Raw genomic sequence first — 23,965 nt, 5'->3', positions numbered from 1 at the left:
CGCCTGCCACGTCACCCAGCCGTTGGATTCTGACCGTTGGAGCATCTGTCTTCTGGGCCACCGGACAGTCCGGTGGTGCACCGGACAGGTCCTGTAGACTGTCCGGTGCGCCTTCTGGCGCGTGCCTGACTTCTGCGCGCACTGTAGCGCATTGAATGCAGTTGCAGGTGACCGTTGGCGCTGAAGTAGCCGTTGCTCCGCTGGCACAGCGGACAGTCCGGTGCGCCACCGGACACTGTCCGGTGCTACACCGGACAGTCCGGTGAATTATAGCGAAGCGGCCTCCAGAATTCCCGAAGGTGAGTAGTTCGGAGTTGGAGTCCCTGGTGCACCGAACACTGTCAGGTGGCACACCGGACAATCCAGTGCGCCAGACTAGGGCACACTTCGGCTGACTTTTGCTCTCTATATTTGAATCCTTTTTCGGTCTTTTTATTGGTTTGTTGTGAACCTTTGGCACCTGTAGAACTCATAATCTAGAGCAAACTAGTTAGTCCAATTATTTGTGTTGGGCAATTCAACCACCAAAATCAATTAGGAAAATGGTGTAAGCCTAATTCCCTTTCAATGTCCCCCTTTTTGGTGATTGATGCCAACACAAACCAAAGCAAATATAGAAGTGCATAATTGAACTAGTTTGCATAATGTAAGTGCAAATGTTATTTAGAATTGAACCAATAAATTCTCATAAGATATGCATGGATTGTTTCTTTATTTTTAACATTTTGGACCACACTTGCATCACATGTTTTGTTTTTGCAAATTCTTTTGTAAATACTTTTCAAAGTCCTTTTGCAAATAGTCAAAGGTAAATAAATAAGATTTTAAGAAGCATTTTCAAGATTTGAAATTTTCTCCCCCTGTTTCAAATGCTTTTTCCTTTGACTAAACAAAACTCCCCCTCAATCAAATCCTCCTCTTAGTGTTCAAGAGGGTTTTAGATATTAGTTTTGAAGAGGTTGTACCAATTTGAAATTCTATCAAAAATAAGATACCGATTCAAAAATCACCAATTGAAAAATCTTTTCTTAACTCAAATTTTTGAAAATTGGTGGTGGTGCGGTCCTTTTGCTTTGGGCTAATACATTCTCCCCCTTTGGCATGAATCGCCAAAAACGGATACTTGAGTGAAATATAAGCCCTTTTTCTTTCTCTCCCAATGGAAAATAACATAAGAGTGAAGATTATACCAAAGTTGGAGAGCGGTTCGGAGCGACGGCGAAGGATGAGTAATTTGATGGAGTGGATTGGAAGCCTTTGTCTTCGCCGAAGACTCCAATTCCCTTTCAATCTATGACTTGGTTTGAAATACACTTGAAAACACATTAGTCATAGCATATAAAAGAGATATGATCAAAGGTATATTAATGAGCTATGTGTGCAAAACATCAAAAGAAATTCCGAGAATCAAGAATATTTAGCTCAAGCCTAAGTTTGTTAAATGTTTGTTCATCTAGTGGTTTGGTAAAGATATCGGCTAATTGTTCTTTGGTGTTAATATATGCAATCTCGATATCCCCCTTTTGTTGGTGATCCCTTAGAAAATGATACCGAATGGCTATGTGTTTAGTGCGGCTATGCTCAACGGGATTATCCGCCATGCGGATTGCACTCTCATTATCACATAGAAGAGGAACTTTGGTTAATTTGTAACCATAGTCCCTAAGGGTTTGCCTCATCCAAAGTAATTGCGCGCAACAATGACCTGCGGCAATATACTCGGCTTCGGCAGTAAAAAGAGCTACAGAATTTTGCTTCTTTGAAGCCCAAGACACCGGAGATCTTCCCAAGAACTGGCAAGTCCCCGATGTGCTCTTTCTATTAATTTTACACCCCGCCCAATCGGCATCCGAATAACCAATTAAATCAAATGTGGATCCCCTAGGGTACCAAAGCCCAAACTTAGGAGTATAAACTAAATATCTCAAGATTCGTTTTATGTCCCTAAGGTGAGCTTCCTTAGGATCGGCTTGGAATCTTGCACGCATGCATACCGAAAGCATTATATCTGGTCGTCAAGCACATAAATAGAGTAAAGAACCTATCATTGACCGGTATACCTTTTGATCTACGGATTTACCTCCCGTGTCGAGGTCGAGATGCCCATTGGTTCCCATGGGTGTCTTGATGGGCTTGGCATCCTTCATCCCAAATTTGTTTAGAATGTCTTGAATATACTTCGTTTGGCTAATGAAGGTGCCCTCGTGGAGTTGTTTCACTTGAAATCCCAAGAAGTACTTCAACTCCCCCATCATAGACATCGAATTCTTGTGTCATGATCCTACTAAACTCTTCACATGTAGATTCGTTAGTAGACCCAAATATGATATCATCAACATAAATTTGGCATACAAACAAATCATTTTCAAGTGTTTTAGTAAAGAGTGTAGGATCGGCCTTTCCAACTTTGAAGCCATTAGTGATAAGGAAATCTCTTAGGCATTCATACCATGCTCTTGGGGCTTGCTTGAGCCCATAAAGCACCTTAGAGAGTTTATATACATGGTTAGGATACTCACTATCTTCAAAGCTGGGAGGTTGCTCAACATAGACCTCTTCCTTGATTGGTCCAATGAGGAAGGCACTTTTCACGTCCATTTGGTAAAGCTTAAAGCCATGGTAAGTAGCATAGGCAAGTAAAATGCGAATTGACTCAAGCCTAGCTACGGGTGCATAGGTTTCACCAAAATCCAAACCTTCGACTTGTGAATATCCCTTGGCCACAAGTCGGGCTTTGTTCCTTGTCACCACACCATGCTCATCTTGTTTTTTGCGGAAGACCCACTTGGTTCCTACAACATTTTGGTTAGGACATGGAACTAAATGCCATACCTCGTTCCTCGTGAAGTTGTTGAGCTCCTCTTGCATCGCCACCACCTAATCCGAATCTTGAAGTGCTTCCTCTACCTTGTGTGGCTCAATAGAGGAAACAAAAGAGTAATGTTCACAAAAATGAGCAACACGAGATCGAGTAGTTATCCCCTTTTGAATATCGCTGAGGATGGTGTTCACGGGGCGATCTCGTTGAATTGCTTGGTGGACTCTTGGGTGTGGCGGCCTTGGAACTTGTTCATCTTCCTCATCTTGATCATGGACATCTCCCACTTGATCATTGCTCTCCTATTGAGGTGGCTCATCCTCTTGATCTTCTCCTTCATTATCTTGAGCCTCATCCTCATTTTGAGTTGGTGGAGATGCTTGCATGGAGGAAGATGGTTGATCTTGTGCATTTGGAGGCTCTTCGGATTCCTTAGGACACACATCCCCAATGGACATGTTCCTTAGCACGACGCACGGAGCCTCTTCATCATCTAGCTCATCAAGATCAACTTGCTCTACTTGAGAGCCGTTAGTCTCATCAAACACAATGTCACAAGAAACTTCAACTAGTCCAGAAGACTTGTTAAAGACTCTATATGCCCTTGTGTTTGAATCATATCCTAGTAAAAAGCCTTCTACAGCCTTAGGAGCAAATTTGGATTTTCTACCTCTTTTAACAAGAATAAAACATTTGCTACCAAAGACTCTAAAATATGAAACATTGGGCTTTTTACCGGTTAGGAGTTCGTATGATGTCTTCTTGAGGATTCGGTGTAGATACAACCGGTTGATGGCGTAGCAGGCGGTGTTGACCGCCTCGGCCCAAAACCGATCCGAAGTCTTGTACTCATCAAGCATGGTTCTTGCCATGTCCAATAAAGTTCTATTCTTCCTCTCCACTACACCATTTTGTTGTGGCGTGTAGGGAGAAGAGAACTCATGCTTGATGCCCTCCTCCTCAAGAAAGCCTTCAATTTGAGAGTTCTTGAACTCCGTCCCGTTGTCGCTTCTAATTTTCTTGATCCTTAAGCCAAACTCGTTTTGAGCTCGTCTCAAGAATCCCTTTAAGGTTTCTTGGGTATGAGATTTTTCCTGCAAAAAGAACACCCAAGTGAAGCGAGAATAATCATCCACAATAACTAGACAGTACTTACTCCCGCCGATGCTTATGTAAGCTATCGAGCCGAATAGGTCCATGTGTAGGAGTTCGAGTGGCCTGTCAGTCGTCATGATGTTCTTGTGTGGATGATGAACACCAACTTGCTTCCCTGCCTGACATGCGCTACAAACCCTGTCTTTCTCAAAATGAACATTTGTTAGTCCCAAAATGTGTTCTCCCTTTAGAAGCTTGTGAAGGTTCTTCATTCCAACATGTGCTAGTCGGCGAGGCCAGAGCCAGCCCATGTTAGTCTTAGCAATTAAGCAAGTGTCGAGTTCAGCTCTATCAAAATCTACTAAGTATAGCTGACCCTCTAACACTCCCTTAAATGCTACTGAATCATCACTTCTTCTAAAGACAGTAACACCTATATCCGTAAAAAGACAGTTGTAACCCATTTTACATAATTGCGAAACTGAAAGCAAGTTGTAATCTAAAGAATCTACAAGAAAAACATTGGAAATAGAGTGGTCAGGTGATATAGCAATTTTACCCAAGCCTTTGACCAACCCTTGATTTCCATCCCCGAATGTGATAGCTCGTTGGGGATCTTGGTTTTTCTCGTAGGAGGAGAACATCTTCTTCTCCCCCGTCATATGGTTTGTGCACCCGCTATCGATGATCCAACTTGAGCCCCCGGATGCATAAACCTACAAAACAAATTTAGTTCTTGATTTTAGGTACCCAAACAGTTTTGGGTCCTTTGACATTAGATACAAGAACTTTGGGTACCCAAACACAAGTCTTTGACCCCTTGTGTTTGCCCCCAACATATTTGGCAACTACCTTGCCGGATTTGTTAGTTAAAATATAAGATGCATCAAAAGTCTTAAATGAAATGTTAGAATCATTTGATGCATTAGGAGTTTTCTTCTTAGGCAATTTTGCACGGGTTGATTGCCTAGAGCTAGATGTCTCACCCTTATACATAAAAGCATGATTAGGGCTAGAGTGAGACTTCCTAGAGTGAATTCTCCTAATTTTGTGCTCGGGATAACCGACAGGGTACAAAATGTAACCATCGTTATCCTGAGGCATGGGAGCCTTGCCCTTAACAAAGTTTGACAATCTTTTAGGAGGGGCATTAAGTTTGACATTGTCTCCCTTTTGGAAGCCAATGCCATCCTTGATGCCAGGGCGTCTCCCACTATAAAGCATGCTTCTAGCAAATTTAAATTTTTCATTTTCTAAGTCATGCTCATTAATTTTGGCATTAAGTTGAGCTATGTGATCATTTTGTTTCTTAATTAAAGCTAGGTGATCATGAATAGCATCAACATTAATGTCTCTACATCTAGTGCAAATGGAAACATGCTCAACGGTAGATGTAGAGGGTTTGCAAGATTTTAGTTCAACAATCTTAGCATGTAAAATGTCATTTTCACTTCTAAGATTGGAAATGGTAACATTGCAAACATCTAAGTCCTTAGCCTTAGCAATTAATTTTTCATTCTCGTTTCTAAGGCTAGCAAGAGAGACATTCAATTCTTCAATCTTAGCAAGTAAACTAACATTATTATCTCTAAGATTGGAAATTGAATCATCACATACATTTGAATCAACTTTAGCAATTATTTAAGCATTCTCATTTCTAAGGTTGGCAATAATATCATGGCAAGTGCTTAGCTCACTAGATAGTTTTTCACATTTTTCTACTTCTAGAGCGTAAGCATTTTTAACCTTAACATGCTTCTTGTTTTCCTTAATTAGGAAGTCCTCTTGGGTGTCCAAGAGTTCATCCTTCTCATGAATAGCACTAATTAATTCATTTAACTTCTCTTTTTGTTGCATGTTTAGGTTGGCAAAAAGGGTGCGCAAATTATCCTCCTCATCACTAGAATTATCCTCATCACTAGAGGTTGCATATTTAGTGGAGGATTTTGATTTTACCTTCTTCCTTTTGCCGTCCTTTGCCATGAGGCACTTGTGGCCGACGTTGGGGAAGAGGAGTCCTTTGGTGACGGCGATGTTGGCGGCGTCCTCGTCGGAGAAGGAGTCGGTGGAGCTCTCATCGGAGTCCCACTCGCGGCACACATGGGCATCGCCGCCCCCTCTTCTTGTGGTACCTCTTCTTTTCTCTCCTCTTGCCCTTCTTGTCGTTATCCCTGTCACTGTCACTTGATAATGGACATTTTGTAATAAAGTGACCGGGCTTACCACACTTGTAGCACACTTTCTTGGAGCGGGATTTGTAGTCCTTCCCCCTCCTTTGCTTTAGGATTTGGCGGAAACTCTTGATGATGAGCGCCATCTCCTCATTGTCGAGCTTGGAGGCGTCAATGGGGAGTCTACTTGATGTAGACTCTTCCTTCTTTTCCTCCGTTGCCTTGAATGCGACCGGTTGTGCTTCGGGCGTGGAGGAGACATCTTGCTCGATGATTTTCTTTGAGCCTTTGATCATCAACTCAAAGCTCACAAATTTTCCTATTACTTCCTCGGGAGACATTAGTGTGTATCTAGGATCACCACGTATTAATTGAACTTGCGTAGGATTAAGAAAAATGAGTGATCTAAGAATAACCTTGACCATTTCATGGTCATCCCATTTGGTGCTCCCGAGGTTGCGCACTTGGTTTACCAAAGTCTTGAGCCGGTTGTACATCTCTTGTGGCTCCTCCCCTTGATGAAGCCTAAAGCGACCGAGCTCCCCCTCGATCGTCTCCCGCTTGGTGATTTTTGTCACCTCGTATCCTTCGTGCGCGGTTTTGAGTACATCCCAAATCTCATTGGCGCTCTTCAATCCTTGCACCTTGTTATACTCCTCTCGACTTAGAGAGGTGAGGAGTATAGTGGTGGCTTGGGAGTTGAAGTGCACGATTTGGGCCACCTCGTCCTCATCATAATCTTCATCCCCTATGGATGGTACCTGTACACCAAACTCAACAACATCCCATATGCTTTTGTGGAGTGAGGTTAGGTGATATATCATCATATCACTCCACCTAGAATAATCTTCACCGTCAAACGTTGGTGGTTTGCCTAATGGGACGGAAAGTAGTGGAGTATGCTTAGGAATGCGAGGATAGCGTAGGGGGATCTTACTATACTTCTTGCGCTCTTGGCGCTTAGAAGTGACGGACGCGGCGTCGGATCCGGATGTAGAGGGCGATGAAGAGTCGGTCTCGTAGTAGACCACCTTCTTCATTTTCTTCTTCTTCTCGCCACTCTTGTGCGATCGAATGCGTGAAGGGGATCCATCCTTCTTGTTGTTGGCGGACTCCCTCGATGTAGCCTTCCCGTGGCTTGTAGCGGTCTTCTCTCCGCCGATCACCATCTTCTTGGCGTGATCTACCGACATCACTTCGAGCGGTTAAGCTCTAATGAAGCACCGGGCTTTGATACCAATTGAAAGTCGCCTAGAGGGGGGTGAATAGGGCGAATCTGAAATTTATAAACTTAAGCACAACTACAAGTCGGGTTAGCGTTAGAAATATGAACGAGTCCGAGAGAGAGGGTGAAAAACAAATCGCAGGCAAATAAAGAGTGAGACACGATGATTTGTTTTACCAAGGTTCGGTTCTTGCAAACCTACTCCCCGTTGAGGTGGTCACAAAGACCGGGTCTCTTTCAACCCTTTCCCTCTCTCAAACGGTCACTTAGACCGAATGAGCTTCTATTCTCAATCAAACGGGACACTAAGTCCCCGCAAGGACCACCGCACAATTGGTGTCTCTTGCCTCGGTTACAATTGAGTTGATCACAAGAAAGAATGAGAAAAAGAAGCAATTCAAGCGCAAGAGCTCAAATGAACACAAGTCACTCTCTCACTAGTCACTAATTGATTGGGAATGATCTTTGGACTTGGGAGAGGATTTGATCTCTTTGGTGTGTCTTGTATTGAATGCTGTAGCTCTTGTAAGGTGTGGGAAGTCAGAAAATTTGGATGCAACGAATGGTGGGTGCTTGGGGGTATTTATAGCCCCCAACCACCAAACTAGCCGTTTGGTGAAGGCTGCTATCGCATGGCGCACCGGACAGTCCGGTGCACCTGCCACGTCACCCAGCCGTTGGATTCTGACCGTTGGAGCATCTGTCTTCTGGGCCACCGGACAGTCCGGTGGTGCACCGGACATGTCCTATAGACTGTCCGGTGCGCCTTCTGGCGCGTGCCAAACTTCTGCGCGCATTGTAGCGCATTGAATGCAGTTGCAGGTGACCGTTGGCGCTGAAGTAGTCGTTGCTCCGCTGGCACACCGGACAGTTCGGTGAATTATAGTGGAGCGGCCTCCAGAATCCCCGAAGGTGAGTAGTTCGGAGTTGGAGTCCCTGGTGCACCGGACACTGTCCGGTGGCACACAGGATAGTCCGGTGCGCCAGACCAGGGCACACTTCGGCTGACTTTTGCTCTCTATATTTGAATCCTTTTTCGGTCTTTTTATTGGTTTGTTGTGAACCTTTGGCACCTGTAGAACTCATAATCTAGAGGAAACTAGTTAGTCCAATTATTTGTGTTGGGCAATTCAACCACCAAAATCAATTAGGAAAAAGGTGTAAGCCTAATTCCCTTTCAGAAGGCGTGTCGGAGCCAGAGGTGGAGGGCGACGAAGAATCGGTCTCGTAGTAGACCACTTTCTTCATTTTCTTCTTTTCGCCACTCCGGTGCGACTTGACGCGGGGAGGTGACTCCTCCCTCTTCTTGTTGCCGGACTCTCCCGATGGAGCCTTCCCGTGGCTTGTGGCGGGCTTCTCGCCGGTCACCATCTCCTTCTTGGCGTGAGCTCCCGACATCACTTCGAGCGATTAGGCTCTTAATGAAGTACTGTGCTCCGATACCAATTAAAAGTCGCCTAGAGGGGGGTGAATAGGCAAATCTGAAATTTATAAAGTTTAAGCACAACTACAAGCCAGGGTTAGCGTTAGAAGTATAATCGAGTCCAAAAGTGAGGGCGAAAACAAATCACAAGCAAATAAGAGCGTATGAGCACGGTGATTTGTTTTACCGAGGTTCGGTTCTTACAAACCTACTCCCCGTTGAGGTGGTCACAAAGACCGGGTCTCTTTCAACCCTTTCCCTCTCTCAAACGGTCACTTAGACCGAGTGAGCCTTTCTCTTCAATCAAATGGGACACTTAGTCCACTACAAGGACCACAACAACTTGGTGTCTCTTGCTTTGATTACAAGTGAGTTGGAAACAAGAATAGAAGAAGAAGAAAAGCGATCCAAGCGCAAGAGCTCAAAAGAACACAAAAGTCTCTCTCTTTAGTCACTAATTTGTTTGGAGTGATTCCGGACTTGGGAGAGGATTTGATCTCTTTGTTTGTGTCTTGGAATGAAGTCTAGAGCTCTTGTATGAGGTTTGATGGCTGAAGACTTGGATGCATTGAAGTGTGGTGGTTGGGGGGTATTTATAGCCTCAAACACCAAAATGGCCGTTGGTGAGGGCTTCTGTCGTATGGCGCACCAGAGAGTCCGGTGCGCCACCGGACACTATCCTGTGCGCTAGCCACGTTTACAAGCCGTTGGGTTCTGACCGTTAGAGCTCTGACATGTGGGACCACTGGACAATCCGGTGGTGCACCGGACAGTCACTGTTCACTGTCCGGTGCGCCTTCTGGCGACTGCTCTGACTCTGCGCGCGTAGTCGTGCACTATTCACTGTTCCTGTAGCTTTTGCAGACGACCGTTGGCGCAGATAGCCGTTACTCCACTGGCACACCGAACAGTCTGGTGAATTATAGCGGAGGGGCTCCCCGAATTCCTGAAGCTGAGCAGTTCAGAGTGATTCTCCATGGTGCACCGGACACTGTCCGGTGCGCCAGACCAGGGCAGCCTTCAGTTGTCTTTTGCTCTTTTTATTTGAACCCTTTCTTGGACTTTTTATTGGTTTGTGTTGAACCTTTGGCACCTGTAGAACTTATAACTTAGAGCAAACTAGTTAGTCCAATTGTTTGTGTTGGGCAATTCAACCACCAAAATCATTTAGGAAAAGGTGTGAGCCTATTTCCCTTTCAGTGGCCATGGGACAGCCTGCAGCTCTGTAGCTAGAGGAGAAGCTTCATCAAAAGCAATGTTGTCATGATGAAAATCATCATACCACACATCATCGTGGTTGGGGCCATCCTGGCGAATGTCTCTTTGTTGTGGTCTATGTCTATGTGCTTGCTCAGTATCCTATGCGATATGTCGCATCTCCTCGGCTTCTTCGTCAATCTTTTTTTGCAGCTCAGCTAACCGAAACATTTTCTCCCTTCTCTTTTCCACCTGTTGATGTATGACCTCCAGGTTGCTGGTCTCTTGATCTAGCTCTCATCTCATGGAGTTGGGCAGGTGGCCTTCCTCTTCTGGCTTTGAGCCTCCCTTAGAAGGACTCCGTCTTGATTGGTGTCCAGGGGAGCAAGGACAGCCCCTAGCGCCGTTGTCTTCTTCGGTGCAATGACGAAGGTGGTCGTAGAGTTCACCGGAGGTGGGCGCCAATGTTGGTCACTCATTCTCGATTGCTATACACAACCAAAAACAAGACAACATAATATTAAAAAGATAGACAACCTTCGTCACGAAGAAGTCATCCCTTCGAGATGATTCCTTCAGAGACAAAGGTTAATTGTTGGGTGAATAAATCATGGTTTACCAACGTGAATAAATGAATATACAAGGAGTATAAAAGGATTTAAACATCAAAAATCGATTAAAATATATCAATAACATGTTCCCTTTTTGTAAATTAACTTTACAATTGTACCTTCGGTTCTTCAGAGAGAATTACAATGAAGGTGTCGTCGAGAGAGAATTACACAATGATCGCCCAATCCGCCAAAAAGTACTTTATGCGGGGCACTGTTCATCTATTTATACGAAATCATATAGCTTCATATGAAATTACACTTATGCCATTAAGAATTGCACACAAGATTTACAAACAGTACAGGGATAGCATTGTCTTCTGCCTTTGGTGTTCGTGGTGACACCTTCTCCTTGCACCACCTTCCCATTGTTGTTATGACGAAGCTACCTTCGATACTCTTCCATCGTTCTACACTAAAGGTAGTCTGATTCTGAAGCTCCTGCAATGCTTGACAAATATACTGATGGCCAATGGTTAGTTCATGTTATTGAGGACCTTAGGAAAACGAAGGCCCCCAACAACGTCAACAGTAGGATCAGCCTCCCTACTCGACCTAGATCGAATGGACCTGTAGGAGCTTTCACCCTTTTTCTTCCCTTTCCCCTTACCAAGCCCCCTGAACATCTGCACAATTTCCGCACAAATAGTTAGTATATACCATTCAATTATAAAATAAATTTAAAACAGATGTATGACATAAATTATAGTAATAAACATACACAAAGTGTAGTAATAAAAAATCATCAGCATTAGAAACATCTTCCCTAACATGTGCATTAAATGAGTCTTTGAAGAAGTCTTGTTGACTTTTGACGTTTTGCATTTGAAGGACCTGGTTCTTCGTCCATTAACTCTATGGGTTCGACGGGTTGAGAAACTAATTCATCAAGGATTGTCCCTTCAGATACAATATCATCATCGTCATCATTGTTTCTTTGGTCACCGTCTTCTTGATAGATAACCCAAAGATCATCATTTGTGACGCTTACGTTGTAGTTATCATACCGCTCAAGGTGGACTTATGTATTAACTTTGTAGACATCCCACCAAGCTTCAAGCTTGGGTGAGATAACTTAAGTAGTACACCTTATTCACTTGATGGGCAAGCACAATATTGCCGTACTCATTACCTTTGTATCGTGATGCGTGCTTTATCTCGATAACTCCAAACTCGTCGACTCACGTCCCAGCTCGAGGATCAAACCATATACAATCAAAGGTCACAAACCTTAGAGGTTTACGGCCTCCAAACGTTTACTCAGTTATATCTTCAACAATACCATAATAGTCAAATCGTTCATTATCAGCATTATATGCAAGTTTATTCGTTTGAAAACGGTACCCATTGATATCATAATGATCGAATTTCTTTGCGGTTAATTGACCATGTGATATTTGTACCAAGTCCTCAGAGACTTCAACATCAGGTTTCGTACACTACATGCATGTGCAAGAAAATTGGTATTGTTAAATTATTCAAAATATATGGAATAGAAGTTCAAGAAAACGGGTATGGAGATAGTTACATGTTCATGGAACCACTGAACAAAGGAAGGATCGTCGGACACCTTGTTTAAGTGTGGGTCATCGAATTCCTTCAATGTGAGTTGTTGAGAAGATACCTGATACGTGTTCTCAAAGATTTCAAAATATGGATGAAGTTCCTCCACATTGTTGTACAAGAAAAGCAAGGTTTTTTTGCGCTCTGATGTATCTACAAGATGTGAGGTAGAAGTTTCGACCCCTTTACCCTGCCACTGGAAAACACTAAGCTCGGTTACCGGGGCTTGCTGTTCGAATTGGCACCGCGTCGTGTGAGCATTGATGTCGTTTTTGCATGAGAATACTTTCTTGAAAATATTGTAATCTCCTTCGCTGCAAATGCCTCTGCAATGCAGCCCTCTACACTGGCCTTGTTTCGTACTGTCACTTTAAATTTTTTCAACTCTCTTTCTTGACTATACATCCACCTAAACTGTGCAGGTCCTCCTACCAAAGCTTCCCAAGGGAGATGCACGAGCAAATGTTGCATACAATTCATAAATCCAGGTGGAAACTATTTTTCCATCTTGCAAACAAGTACAACAATTTCTTTCTCAAGCTTCTTCATCGATTTCTTTGAGATTTCCATTGCACATATCTATTGATAAAAGAAACTAAGTTCAGCCAGTATCTCCCATAGCCACGTACTGAAACATCTAGAAACATTACTGGCAAGATTCTTTCCATCAAAATATGGTAATCGTGACTCTTCAACCCAATTAGTTTACCCGTTTCGAGGTTAACTGCCCATTTTATATTTGGCTCATAGCGATATGGAACTTCAATATTGTCAACCATGCAAGTATCTCTTCTCGTTCTTTTGGCTTCAGACGATAGGAGCTCATGTCCTTTTCTCCTTTCCACTTGCATTGCATTTAAACTCGAGGTGCGAGCGATCACAAAGAAGGGCTAAGTCTTTTCTAGCTTGGATGTTATCTTTGGATTGACCGGTGAAGTCGAAGCACATGCTTATGATGCTTTGAAAGTTCTCTTTGTCCGGGAATAGGATCTGGATGTTGCATAGAGGGGGTGAATAGGCGAATAAAAATTATTACTTAAAAACTGAAAATTCTCACTTTACTCGAAGATTAGATCGCGGTGGAATGAAAGACACATCGAGTAGGTCGCAGCGAAAATGAAGGTCATGTCTCAAAATATTATGCATTTCAAAGACAGCTTGTACCACAGATAAGTATTGAAGTGCAAGTATATAAGCAATCAAGACAAGGAAATAAAACATAGAACAAAGCAAAGCACATAGACACATGGATTTATCTTGAGGTTCAGCCAAGCCTAAAATGCTTGTATAGTCCTCGTTGCAGTTAGCCACATCTTGGCTTCGAGTATCTTACTCTGTCATCTGTTTGTTCAGATCTGTCAATGTGATAGAGCTTTCCATTATGTTAATGTCGGTTACAACGATGCCGCGATTGCTTGCAAACTTCTTGACAGCGCTCCGGTAGAGTAACAACTTGTTCAAGGTCTTGCTATAGCTCTAGGCAGCACTTCTCTCTCTAAAGGCTTATAACTTCGCCTCTACACAAACAGGAGAGATACACAAGAGAGAGAGAGAAATGATCACAATGATATATGGACTTGTTGGCTACTCTTGTGTCTTGCAACAAGGTGTCTAGGGGGTCCTTTTATAGCCCTAAATGAGCCCCTAGCCGTTGCCCCTTTCCTTGCAACGAATATCTCAATCCTATGAAAATTTGCTACTTCTGAGGGGCACTAGACTGTCCGTGCGCCTCCGCCCAACGATCGTCGTATCCTTGATTGGCCACCTTCCGCTTCTATGGGGCACCGGTTTGTCTAGTGCCTGCACCAGACTGTCCATTGCTCCAGTTTGCCCGTTGGTGCTGGTGGCGTGTCCACCTAGTCGTTGCCTCCGAGGACCACCGAACTATCCGGTGACTGGGTCCAGACTGTTTGGAGCAAGGGCCCAGACTGTCCGACATTTTTAGCTAACACACCCAAGGCTAATCAATTGGCCGCCGAGGGCACCAGACTATCCGGTGGGGGTGCACCGGACTGTTCGGTGCTACCCAAACAGTAGCCCAAACTTGCTTTTCCCTCCTTTTCTTCTCCACTTTACTTCAACTCTTGGGAGGATCTTCCTGTGACTTAGACAAACACATTTAGAGTATAATTTAATTGACTGAGTCCTAGAAGATTACCTCTTTTCATATCTTTTCCCAGCTTTTCTGTTTCACCTTGAACAGAGCTCTAAATAACACTTTCTCTACAAACATGGTTATAGAGCAAAACCAAAGTGTCATACGCATAGTAGAAGGTGCATGCAACATATTTTAACAATTAAACCTACATACTTAACCTTCATCGTCGTTTTGCTCCTTTTGGCCTGTTTGAGGTTGATGTTGGACTCCAAGTCTCCAAGACTTGATCCTGATTGCCATCTATGAGCTCCAACACTCTCTTTTGGGTTGCTTCCAGGTTCTGGCTTTGACACTACTTCTCCTTCTAGTGACCTTGCTCTATGTCTTGAGCTTGATCTTGAGCCTTATGACTTACACCACATAACCATAAATGTTATCTCATTGGTTGTAAGTCATGTCCTTAGACATTTATTCTCGATACACCATATCTTTTCACAACTCGATCAATCCTTGACTTTACAAGTATTCTTCACCCCTGGCTTTGGGTTCCTCGGCCTCCTTGACCTTCTCATGTGCCCTCGGTAGCTCGAAGCTCTTCTTGCCTCTATCCTTGACTTGACCAGTTGTCTCCAAGATATGCACACCAAGTCTCACATAAGCAATGTTCTCCTTCACTTGTGATGTCTACAACCATAATCAACTCAGCCTTTGGATCATCACTCTTGAACACTTGTGTTGAACTTTACAAGCTTTATAATAAGCACATGTCCAACACTTAACACACATGACAGTCATTTAATTGGGTTGTCATCCAAACCATCAAAACACATAAGAGAGCTTTCATGCTTTCAGCAACATTACACTCCCGATGCATCAAATCTATGTTATGGGGCAAGATCAATGCCTTCGTGTATGGTAGCTCCCAAGGAGAGATGTGCATCCAGTTGTGTTCTTTATCGTACCCTTCGAACCCACCTCCTTCTATCGGTTTTAGGTCATGATGCTGTCTCATGATATCTTCACATGTTTGTCGCTTCGGAGGCCCATCTCTAACCTTCTTGCCTTTCCGGAATGACTGTATATTTTCTAAAAGGATGATTGGCAGGTAGGAAACATCGGTGCACATCACAAAATGTTTCCTTTTTCCATGCTTGAACCTATATGCTTACGACTCATACATATCGGACAACACAACCTACCATGGACACACAACCTTCACCAAATGCCATATGCCAAGAGATCATGAATTGACCATAGATATGCCGCTCGTAGATTAAATCTACAATTCAGATGGTTATCATAAGCCTCCATCCCCCTTTCCACAACACTTTCAGCTGTTCTATCAACAGTTGCATAAATACATTGATTTTCGTACACAGATCCTTAGGGCCCAGAATAACCAAAGCAAGAAACATGACCTCTTCTTTCATGCATTTGGTAGGAGAGATCGTATGGCATCATGAAAACCGGCCAACACGAGTACGGAGTGGAATTTCTGCTGAAAGGAATGAATCCGTCCGTCGACAAACCAAGACGAACACTTATTGGGTCCCTTGCTAATTCTAGATCAAAACGGTCAAGTGCCTGCCATGCCTCGCCATATGATGGATGCAAAAGATATCCGGATCTTGGTCCTGATGATCCCCTTCCTTGTGCCATCTCATTTGCTTCGTTGTCTCCTGATTTAGAAACAACTTTTTAAGCCACGAAGTAATAGGCATGTACTGCAACTACTTCACCGGGACTTTTGTAGTAACCTCAATCCATTCCTCGTCCACCACCACTTCATACCTTGATTTGTTGCAGTACATGCAATGGGTGTCATTCTCGTGATCCCTCCAGAACAACATGCAATTATTTTCGCACGCATAGTTCATGTCGAGACCCAGGACAATTTTTTTATATTGATACAAGTTCTCTGGTATCTTATGGTTAGCCGGGATGAGATCAATAATTAGCTTCACGATATCGTTGTAGCAGTTATTTGAGAAGTTGTACTTTAACTTCATCACCATAAGTCATGTTACGACCAAAAGTATAGTCATGTTGATGCCCTCGTGCGCTTTTGCATCTGCGGCTTCTAGCAACTTGTAAAACTGTTGCACTTCCTCTGGCGGGGGTCGGTCGGTCTCCAGTGTTGGATACTCATGTCGGGTGTCATCTAACATGTCCTCCATTTGGTCTATGTCCTTGTCTGTGTTCGACTCCGGAGGAGCATCCACCTCTCCATGCTCACGCCAAAGTCATCTTTGCAAATATGAAGGGAGAGGTCAAACTTGTCCAATCGGATTAGGTTACGACACGAGGCTCCCCAGCAAATGTGCGCACCACGAATTCGTCAGCAACCTTAACCCATGCATCAAAGTGCCCCAGAGTGTTACTGTTGAATCCATCGTACATAGCCCTTCTTCGATCGTCACCCATTTCCAAAGCTAATGGAAAAACGTAGATACTCATCATGCATGACAAACATGTGCAGTGTGCAGTGTTACTAACCAATTCACAACTACAAACCCTATTAGGAAGAGGATAGGTCCTAAACCAACCCAAAAATGGCAGTTGTTGTGTGTTATTTGGTCTGATTCGTGTACCTTCCACTCGTGATTTCGGCAGCATAACCCCGCTGTTCTCCGAAAGCCGGAGAACAACAGGGTTATGCTGCTGAAACCACGAGCAGAACGTACACGGGTCGTGAACCAAATAATACGCAAAGGATGTCATTCTCAGGCTGTCCAAAATATGTTGGACAATTCGGACTATGCACCTCACAGGTAAATATGAGATGTGTTGTTCCCAAACGGGTGACACATTTGTTTTACTAAGTGCGTGTCCTACACGTAAGTAATTATGCAACAAAGGTAAATGTGGACAAATGATCAAATAAAACATTATTAGCAACAAATGTAGCAATAATTAAGAAATGTAGCAAATTTATTAGACAAACAAAGTAGCAGATAATTAATCACCTTGATCTAGGTAGGGAAGCGCGGACGTTGGTGGCAATATCACCTACACAAGTTAGAATGATGGTTTAGAAAAAATAAGCGACTAGAATTTACCAAAGTATAATTCGTTTTAGACTAATCATATGTTCATTAAGTAACATATGAATGTAGTTTATATGTATGTCTATATTTATTATTGGACCGCTTGCATCACAATAAACAACAACTTTATCACTGAAATCAATAATGGTTTTGTGTCAAATGGTTTTGTATCACATGTTTTTGTTTTTGATCTCTCTAAAATCAATTATTTCATCACAATAAACAACATCACTCAAATATAACACCCTAAAATCAATTACTTCATCATATTTGTACAACATCACCACTAAATTCTAACAGAGCAAATAATACAAAACTAAATTACAGTGAAGGCACGTGGCTCCCGACGACGGCTCGAGGTGGCGGCTCTCGGTTCTGGGCGGCTTATCAACGGCAGGCAACGGGCGAAGAGGCGGCGCGCGTGCGCGAGACAGAAAGCCAGAAGAGAGAGAAAAGGAAAAATGAGGAGTCGACACGTGATTTCTTAAAACCAATAAGAACGTTGGCCCTGTTAAAGCCGACATACGTTCATGGGCTGACACTTTGGCCGACGTACTTACCCTTAAGTACGTTGGTCACATAAAACCGACGTTCTTAACCTGATTAAGAAATTCCAGGTCGACGTATTTTTCTAGTTTTTCTATAGTGTCTACTTTAGTAAACCCTGTAAATGATGATTAAAATCTTTATAGGCACAATAGTTGGATGGGAGTCAAATTGAGCTCTTAATTTTTCTAAGGGAAGTTATTCTATCGTATTCAATATATAGACAAATAGTACGATAAGAAAATAAAAATCACAACTATTCTGTTATATTTAATACAAAGCTTTCTTCGTGTCTAGGCTCGACTAAATTTCTTGGATCTCTAGTTTTATGTTTATCTTATAAGGAGGTGTTTGGTTTTTTTATAGGGTGTTTGGTTTGAAAAATAAACTAGTCCATAATCTTCTCACTTATTACTTTTTTGTTTGGTTTATGTAATGGAATAAGTTGATCCATCACTACTTTATTGCTCATAGTTAGTTAGTACTAATATTAGAAAGGAGTTATCACACCAAATTTGAGAAATAGACCTACAATGCACTACCTCATTTTGAATAGTTTGATTTCTAGTTCCTAGATTTTTTATTTAAAACGACTTCTTTAATTATATTGTTTGACAATTTAGTGACTAAAAATGACTCAAGAAACCAAACACCCTTACATTCGGTTTGTGGCTTGCTACTGCGGCAGATGTAACCGAAACACGCGTCTGATTCAGATTCTATTTAAGTCAGCTTGGGCTATTTCAAGTGCATGTTCTGCTTCTCGTCAGCCAATATGTCAATACTGAAACCACCCAAAAAAAATGGTGCATCGGCAGCTTGCAAAATGAAGGGAAGTCAAATGTGGTCTGAGCTTTGGACGATCGTAGAGAAGTTCATCTCCAATCCTTAGAGAAAATAACTCGAGCAGGGTAGTATATTACATTAAGCTGGTGTTGACTGTTAGATGAAGATTTCTCAGACGAAACAGCAGTTTAGTATTCCATGGCCTGCTTTGCTACGGATTGAAGTCGGCGGAAAAATGGGATAGTCATACAGATGATGATAAGCTCTCGATATTACATACTTTCCAATGCTCATGAACTTTATTCGATATTTATATGTCCCTGTACTCTACTGATTATCTACGGATGTCGAAATAACGATCACACCATCTCAGATTGATGTGAAGGCTATCTGCAAAGGAAAGGAAACACATCTTAGGACCTATTTGGTTCCTTAGTTCAGGAACTAAAGTTTAGTTAGGAGACTAAAGTTTAGTCTCTACCATGTTTGGTTCTAGAGACAAAGTATTCAAAAAGCATTAAATAAATCATAAGAGGACCAAAATACCTCTTAGTATTCTTCTGTCATTAGTGCAACTAAAATAAAAGAGGGACAAAAGGTGAAATTATAATATGGTTTAGTCTCTTTTAGTCACCCCTTGAAGGACTAGAGACTAAAACAGTAGTCTTTGTTTTAGTCCTACCATTTAGCAATTTAGGGACTAAATGTGGACTAAAATGGAGGGACTAATCTTTAGTCCCTCAAACCAAACTCGGGCTTAGTACCAAAGGAACAGCCCCTTTACAGCCAAATGGACAAGTGGTTATATCATACAGAGAAAAAAAATATATCATATGTTACACGCAAGCTTTAACAAAGTCATTAGGTAAATTTTGAACATAGGATACTACATATGCACCTTGGAGGTGAGTGCAAATTGCCTTAGTATAAATAAACTGAAATATGAAATAGATCATAAGTTTAACGGTGTTCACTGTGTTCACTGCACAGGCTAAATGAAAATATTTCACAGCCAACCAAGCCAAAGTTGCACTGTATTTCCAACACTATTTATAGCAACAACAGTGATGTCTAAAGTTTAACTACCAATGGGTTGTCCACAGAAGCTATTGCAAGGTTTTTGCATTCCCCGACTTGCTTACAAGCACGTAGGATGACATCAAAGCATAAAAAGTTTACAAAGGGAAGATATTAGACAACACTTTCAGTGACATCTCAGTATCAATCAGAAATATAAAGGCATCCTCATACAACTAATTTAGCAAAAAAAAAAGGCTACATTAAACTAGAGATAAGGACATAGCAATCATCAGTCATCAGAGGGTAAGACGGTATGTAGTGGTACTTACTCAGAAGTGTAGTGAGTAGAACTTGTACTTGGTAATTAAACTGGCATTGAGATATTATATCGGGTACACAGACCATCAATAGCTTTCTCCACAGATTTTGTCATCTCAGGGATAGTCACCTTGCACACTAACCATTAGAGACAAATGAGAATGGAGAAGACAGAAGACCGACATAATGTAAGAGTTAAGCTATGCTAATAACATACAGAGATTAGTAACAGTTAACAAAGACCACATTTATGCAAAGACAATTTAGGATCAACCTAATCAGGAATGTTAAAACCAGAGGAACAGAACATGGACATAGATATGTCCTGATTTCCACCTATCATTATTTAACTATGACCATATTCTGCAATCTTAACTCTAGAAGCAAGAGAATGGTGTAAGTCAAAGAGAGAACATAAACTTTTAAAGTGTAGTATGTGCATAGTACCACGAGTTGTGGAAGCTTGTGCCTCTGCGATGATCTGCTTGTACTTTGCCTGAAAATGACAGAGAGGCATTAGAATACCAAAAAAAACAGAAATTTTCCAGATGCTACAGGCCTAAAATATTTGTACCCTGGCAATCTCAGAACTTTCTTTTATATTATCAGACATCTTCTTGTGCTCCTTGTCAACTTCATCTGCCAGATGCTGACAGGCTTGGTTTTGGGTCTGAAAAAGGGAATTAGGATCTTACATATGTTAGAGCAAATAGAACACCCAAAACAAATAAACTGCGTTATCTGTGGATTAACTAGACTGTGTGTGTATCAGAGTGTGGGTTAACATTTTGGTGTGGAAAATGCTCTATTAATACAAAATTTGCATGGAACTGCTCACCATGCAATTTGAGCAAATTTTTACCTACATAAATGAACTACAAGCAAGGAGTGAATAAAATTTATTGACCATGTTATTGTACCAGTTACAATTATAATCTCATGGATCTCCAAAGGCAGTATTGGTTAAATGCTCCTGGGGAACTAATCATTTTTTCTATTGATACGAAAAAATGTCCTCTGAAATGAATTAGCAAAACAAATCTACATACTTAGGTATTGGGATGTTTACAATACAGACAAGATTGCCCCATTCAGTGTCGTTTCATGATACAACACTTAAAACATAAACTCTTGCCAAGAAAATCCATGTATCACTTGTACACTAATGCCACAAACCTATAAAGGGAGGGGGTCCAGATACACTACTCTTTCCATGAATTTGTATTTTATCCGTAAATGTTTACATGTATGCTACAAAACATCTTATATATCCAAAGGTTCATATTAACAAGGCCATTGTTTAGACATCTTTCTTATGATAAGGGCCTCAATTAAAGTCAAATATCATCACTTAAAGAAGGTTTGGACGATACGAAAAGCCGAAGTTTACATTGGAGCCAAAGCAAGGAAAAGTGAAGCTTCTGCATCTTCGGAAGAAGCTTCGGAGAAGGAAAGCGAACAAGGTTTCCATGAAGGAAAGGTGTGCACGACGAACGTAATCGTACTCGCTCAATAACGAAGGGCTACGGTGTAATAGCGGTGACATTTGTAATTTCGTACGAAGATGTATACCGACCCGTCTCCTTATAAATAGATTACCAGTACCAATACTATAGTGATTGGCCATTTGTAACCCTGCGTCTCTAGCATCTCATAGTGTGGAGAGCCTCCAAAGTATTATCAAGCCAAAGCCCATGTATTGTGCATCTGTATTTTCTGTGCTTTGGTATATGTATTCATATAAGCAGGATTTTGCCTGATGTTGAACTCTCTTACACGTCAATTCTATAGATCTCACTTGTTATGACTGTCGAAGTTATGTCACATACCTTCTTCCTTTGAAACCTTCGGAGGGAAGGAGCATTTCGAAAATAATGATGTTGTCTTGTTGTTATTCTTTCCAGAATTTCGACTTGTCCCAACATATATCAACTATCTCCGCCGATAGAGGCCTTATTTGTTTACCCTCTAGATTATATAATTTAGCTTAAATAAGTTGAGAGGTAAACAAACAACACAGATTATTAGGTGGATTATATAATCTAGATATCTAGATTATAATCCATAAGCAGATCGATAGGTGCTTATAATCCACCTTATGGATTACATAATCCTAAAAGGAAACAAACAGGGCTAGAGTACGCACATTGAGCATGTTTTAATTGTATAAAATTAGACATAGTAACCTATACCAATTTTAGAAACTCAGATATAGCACTTCAAATGTCAATCGTAGAAAATTCAGATGTTCAGCACAACAGAGAAAATTCAAATATGTAAATAAACAAAGTCTTGCTCAATCTACAGTTTGACAGAGACTGTAGGTCATCAGAATCGGCTTCTAGCAGAATTATAGCCGTCAGATTCAGCTTCTGACATCCAAACGCTTCATCGTCCAAATCAACATGAATACAAAATCCGCGCAGTAGTCACGGCGGGAGAAATCTGCCGCTTCCTAAACCCTAAACCGTGCGGACCCTTTTATCTTAATCCACATGCAAGCCTCGCGATATCTAGATTCTCTTGAAAGTTAGACTATCTAGAAATCTAAAAGTTAGACTATCTAGAAATCTAGAGAAAACCTATTTAGAAAAATACTGTCCCAAACAGTGCCAATGGTTATCTCCAGTCCCTTACACGCTAGCACAGTAGCACTCTACAACATCAACCAACAATCTGGAGCAGTTCGTGTTGGCAGGACCCGGCGAAACAAACCACGAAGCTCGAAGCCAAACACCAATGCAACTGGGAGGGCAGCGGGGTGCGGGAAAGGCTCGCAGCGGGCTCACCTTGATTCGCTTGGAGATGCGGGAGAAGGACGCATCGAGGTCGTCGTGAGCGCGGGAATGGAGCGCGTCGAGTCGGCGCTTGAGGTTCTCCATCTGTGAGGCGACGGCGGTCCTGAGGTCTCCGACGCTGGATAACCCCTTCGCCGACACCGAAGCAGGCTGGGGAGACGCGGCGGGGGAAGGTGTGGCGGTGCGGGGGCTAGCGACGAAGGGGGCGCGCGCGGCGAGATTGGCCCTGGCACTGGGCTTCGGCGGGGAGGCGGAGAAGCCCGGCGAGGAGGGCAAGCTGATGTTGAGTTCGGCTGGAGAGGACCCCGGCGACGACGACGCAGGTGAGGAGCCGACGCCGCGGACGGTGCGTTTGCGGGTACGTGGTGCGGGTGACGGCGACGAGAGCGGGGAGACGAAGGAGGGGCGCGACTTGGGCTTGGCACTGGACCTTAGCTTCGGCTTGGGCTTCGACGGGGAGGCGGAGCCCGGCGAGGAAAGGAATCTGACGTTGAGACCGGTGGGGGAAGAACCCGGCGACGACGACGCGTGGGAGGGGCCGCCGCGGCGGATGGCGCCCTTGCGGGTGCGGATGCGCGGTGTGGCAGACAGCGACGCGAGCGGGGAGAGGAAGGGGGAGTCCGGCTTTGGCTTGGGGTTGCGCCTGGGCCTGGAGGTGGCGGCGGCGGCAGTCGCTCGTGATCTCCCCATGGCCCCGCTTCGCTTCGGCTCTCGAAGTTTGAACTCCCAACTGTAGGCTGTGGGGCAGGCGGAGCAGCACGGAACGGGTGATCACGAGGTGGGGCCGAAGGGGCAAAAAATTCTGTGCATTTAGGATGCAAAATGGTACTCCTCTATAGTCTCACACATCCATCATCTAGAGACCCACAAAAAAAAAATCAAAATTTGTAACTTAATTCCTTGGTAATTTAATTTTCTTCTATTTATATAGGTCTCTAGTTAATTATAATACCCAAATTATAAGACTTATATAAAAATTGATCTCATCATGTGATTGGCCACCTACTTCTTGAGTCATGTGACTAAGTCCATTTAAAAGAGAATAACCCCTTACTAAAACACAAACAAAGCATGCATCACACAAGAGTTTTGTTTGTGCATTTAATAATAATAATAATAACTCAAATAGGAATATAACAAAACTTTAAAATTGGGTGGAACACTAAATTGAAATTTAGGATTTAAAAAATAGAAATAGAGAATAAAAAGAGGAAGGATATAAAAATATAAATAGTATATAAATATATCT

The 23,965-nt window shown here is 42.6% G+C and overlaps 1 protein-coding gene across 2 annotated transcripts; it reads right to left on the bottom strand.

Annotated features, from left to right (window-relative positions):
• Nucleotides 1-10,593: 10,593 nt before the first annotated feature.
• Nucleotides 10,594-23,512, bottom strand: LOC100501133 (uncharacterized). Of its 2 annotated transcripts, XR_002749922.2 has the most exons (6): nucleotides 22,708-23,512; nucleotides 20,493-20,588; nucleotides 20,366-20,414; nucleotides 19,930-20,056; nucleotides 17,168-17,210; nucleotides 10,594-11,166 (listed from the first exon to the last, which is right to left on the bottom strand). XR_002749922.2 is itself a non-coding variant. In NM_001351950.1 (5 exons), exons 1-4 carry the CDS (start codon nucleotides 23,404-23,406, stop codon nucleotides 19,965-19,967), a joined length of 936 nt encoding a protein of 311 aa, NP_001338879.1. In that variant the 5' UTR covers nucleotides 23,407-23,446; the 3' UTR covers nucleotides 18,662-18,970; nucleotides 19,930-19,964. The 2 variants fall into 2 exon arrangements, 1 of the variants encoding a protein (NP_001338879.1); NM_001351950.1 differs by lacking the exons at nucleotides 10,594-11,166; nucleotides 17,168-17,210 and adding an exon at nucleotides 18,662-18,970 and having other exon boundaries at nucleotides 22,708-23,446.
• Between the last annotated feature and the right edge of the window lie 453 nt (nucleotides 23,513-23,965).

Source organism: Zea mays, chromosome 2 (assembly GCF_902167145.1).
Source record: "Zea mays cultivar B73 chromosome 2, Zm-B73-REFERENCE-NAM-5.0, whole genome shotgun sequence".
In the NCBI taxonomy this organism is placed as follows: domain Eukaryota; kingdom Viridiplantae; phylum Streptophyta; class Magnoliopsida; order Poales; family Poaceae; genus Zea; species Zea mays.
The sequence above is the reverse complement of the archived record's forward strand: the minus strand, read 5'-3'. Positions and strand labels throughout refer to the sequence as shown.

Bases quoted from the DNA above. Each gene is read 5' to 3' on its own strand.
- LOC100501133 (NM_001351950.1), bottom strand. From the start codon at position 23,406: ATGGGGAGATCACGAGCGACTGCCGCCGCCGCCACCTCCAGGCCCAGG. The intron at 20,415-20,492 runs GTACAAATATTT...TGTCATTTTCAG, and splicing joins AAAGTTCTGAGATTGCCAGG to GCAAAGTACAAGCAGATCAT. The intron at 20,057-20,365 runs GTACTATGCACA...TCTAATGGTTAG, and splicing joins ACAAGCTTCCACAACTCGTG to TGTGCAAGGTGACTATCCCT.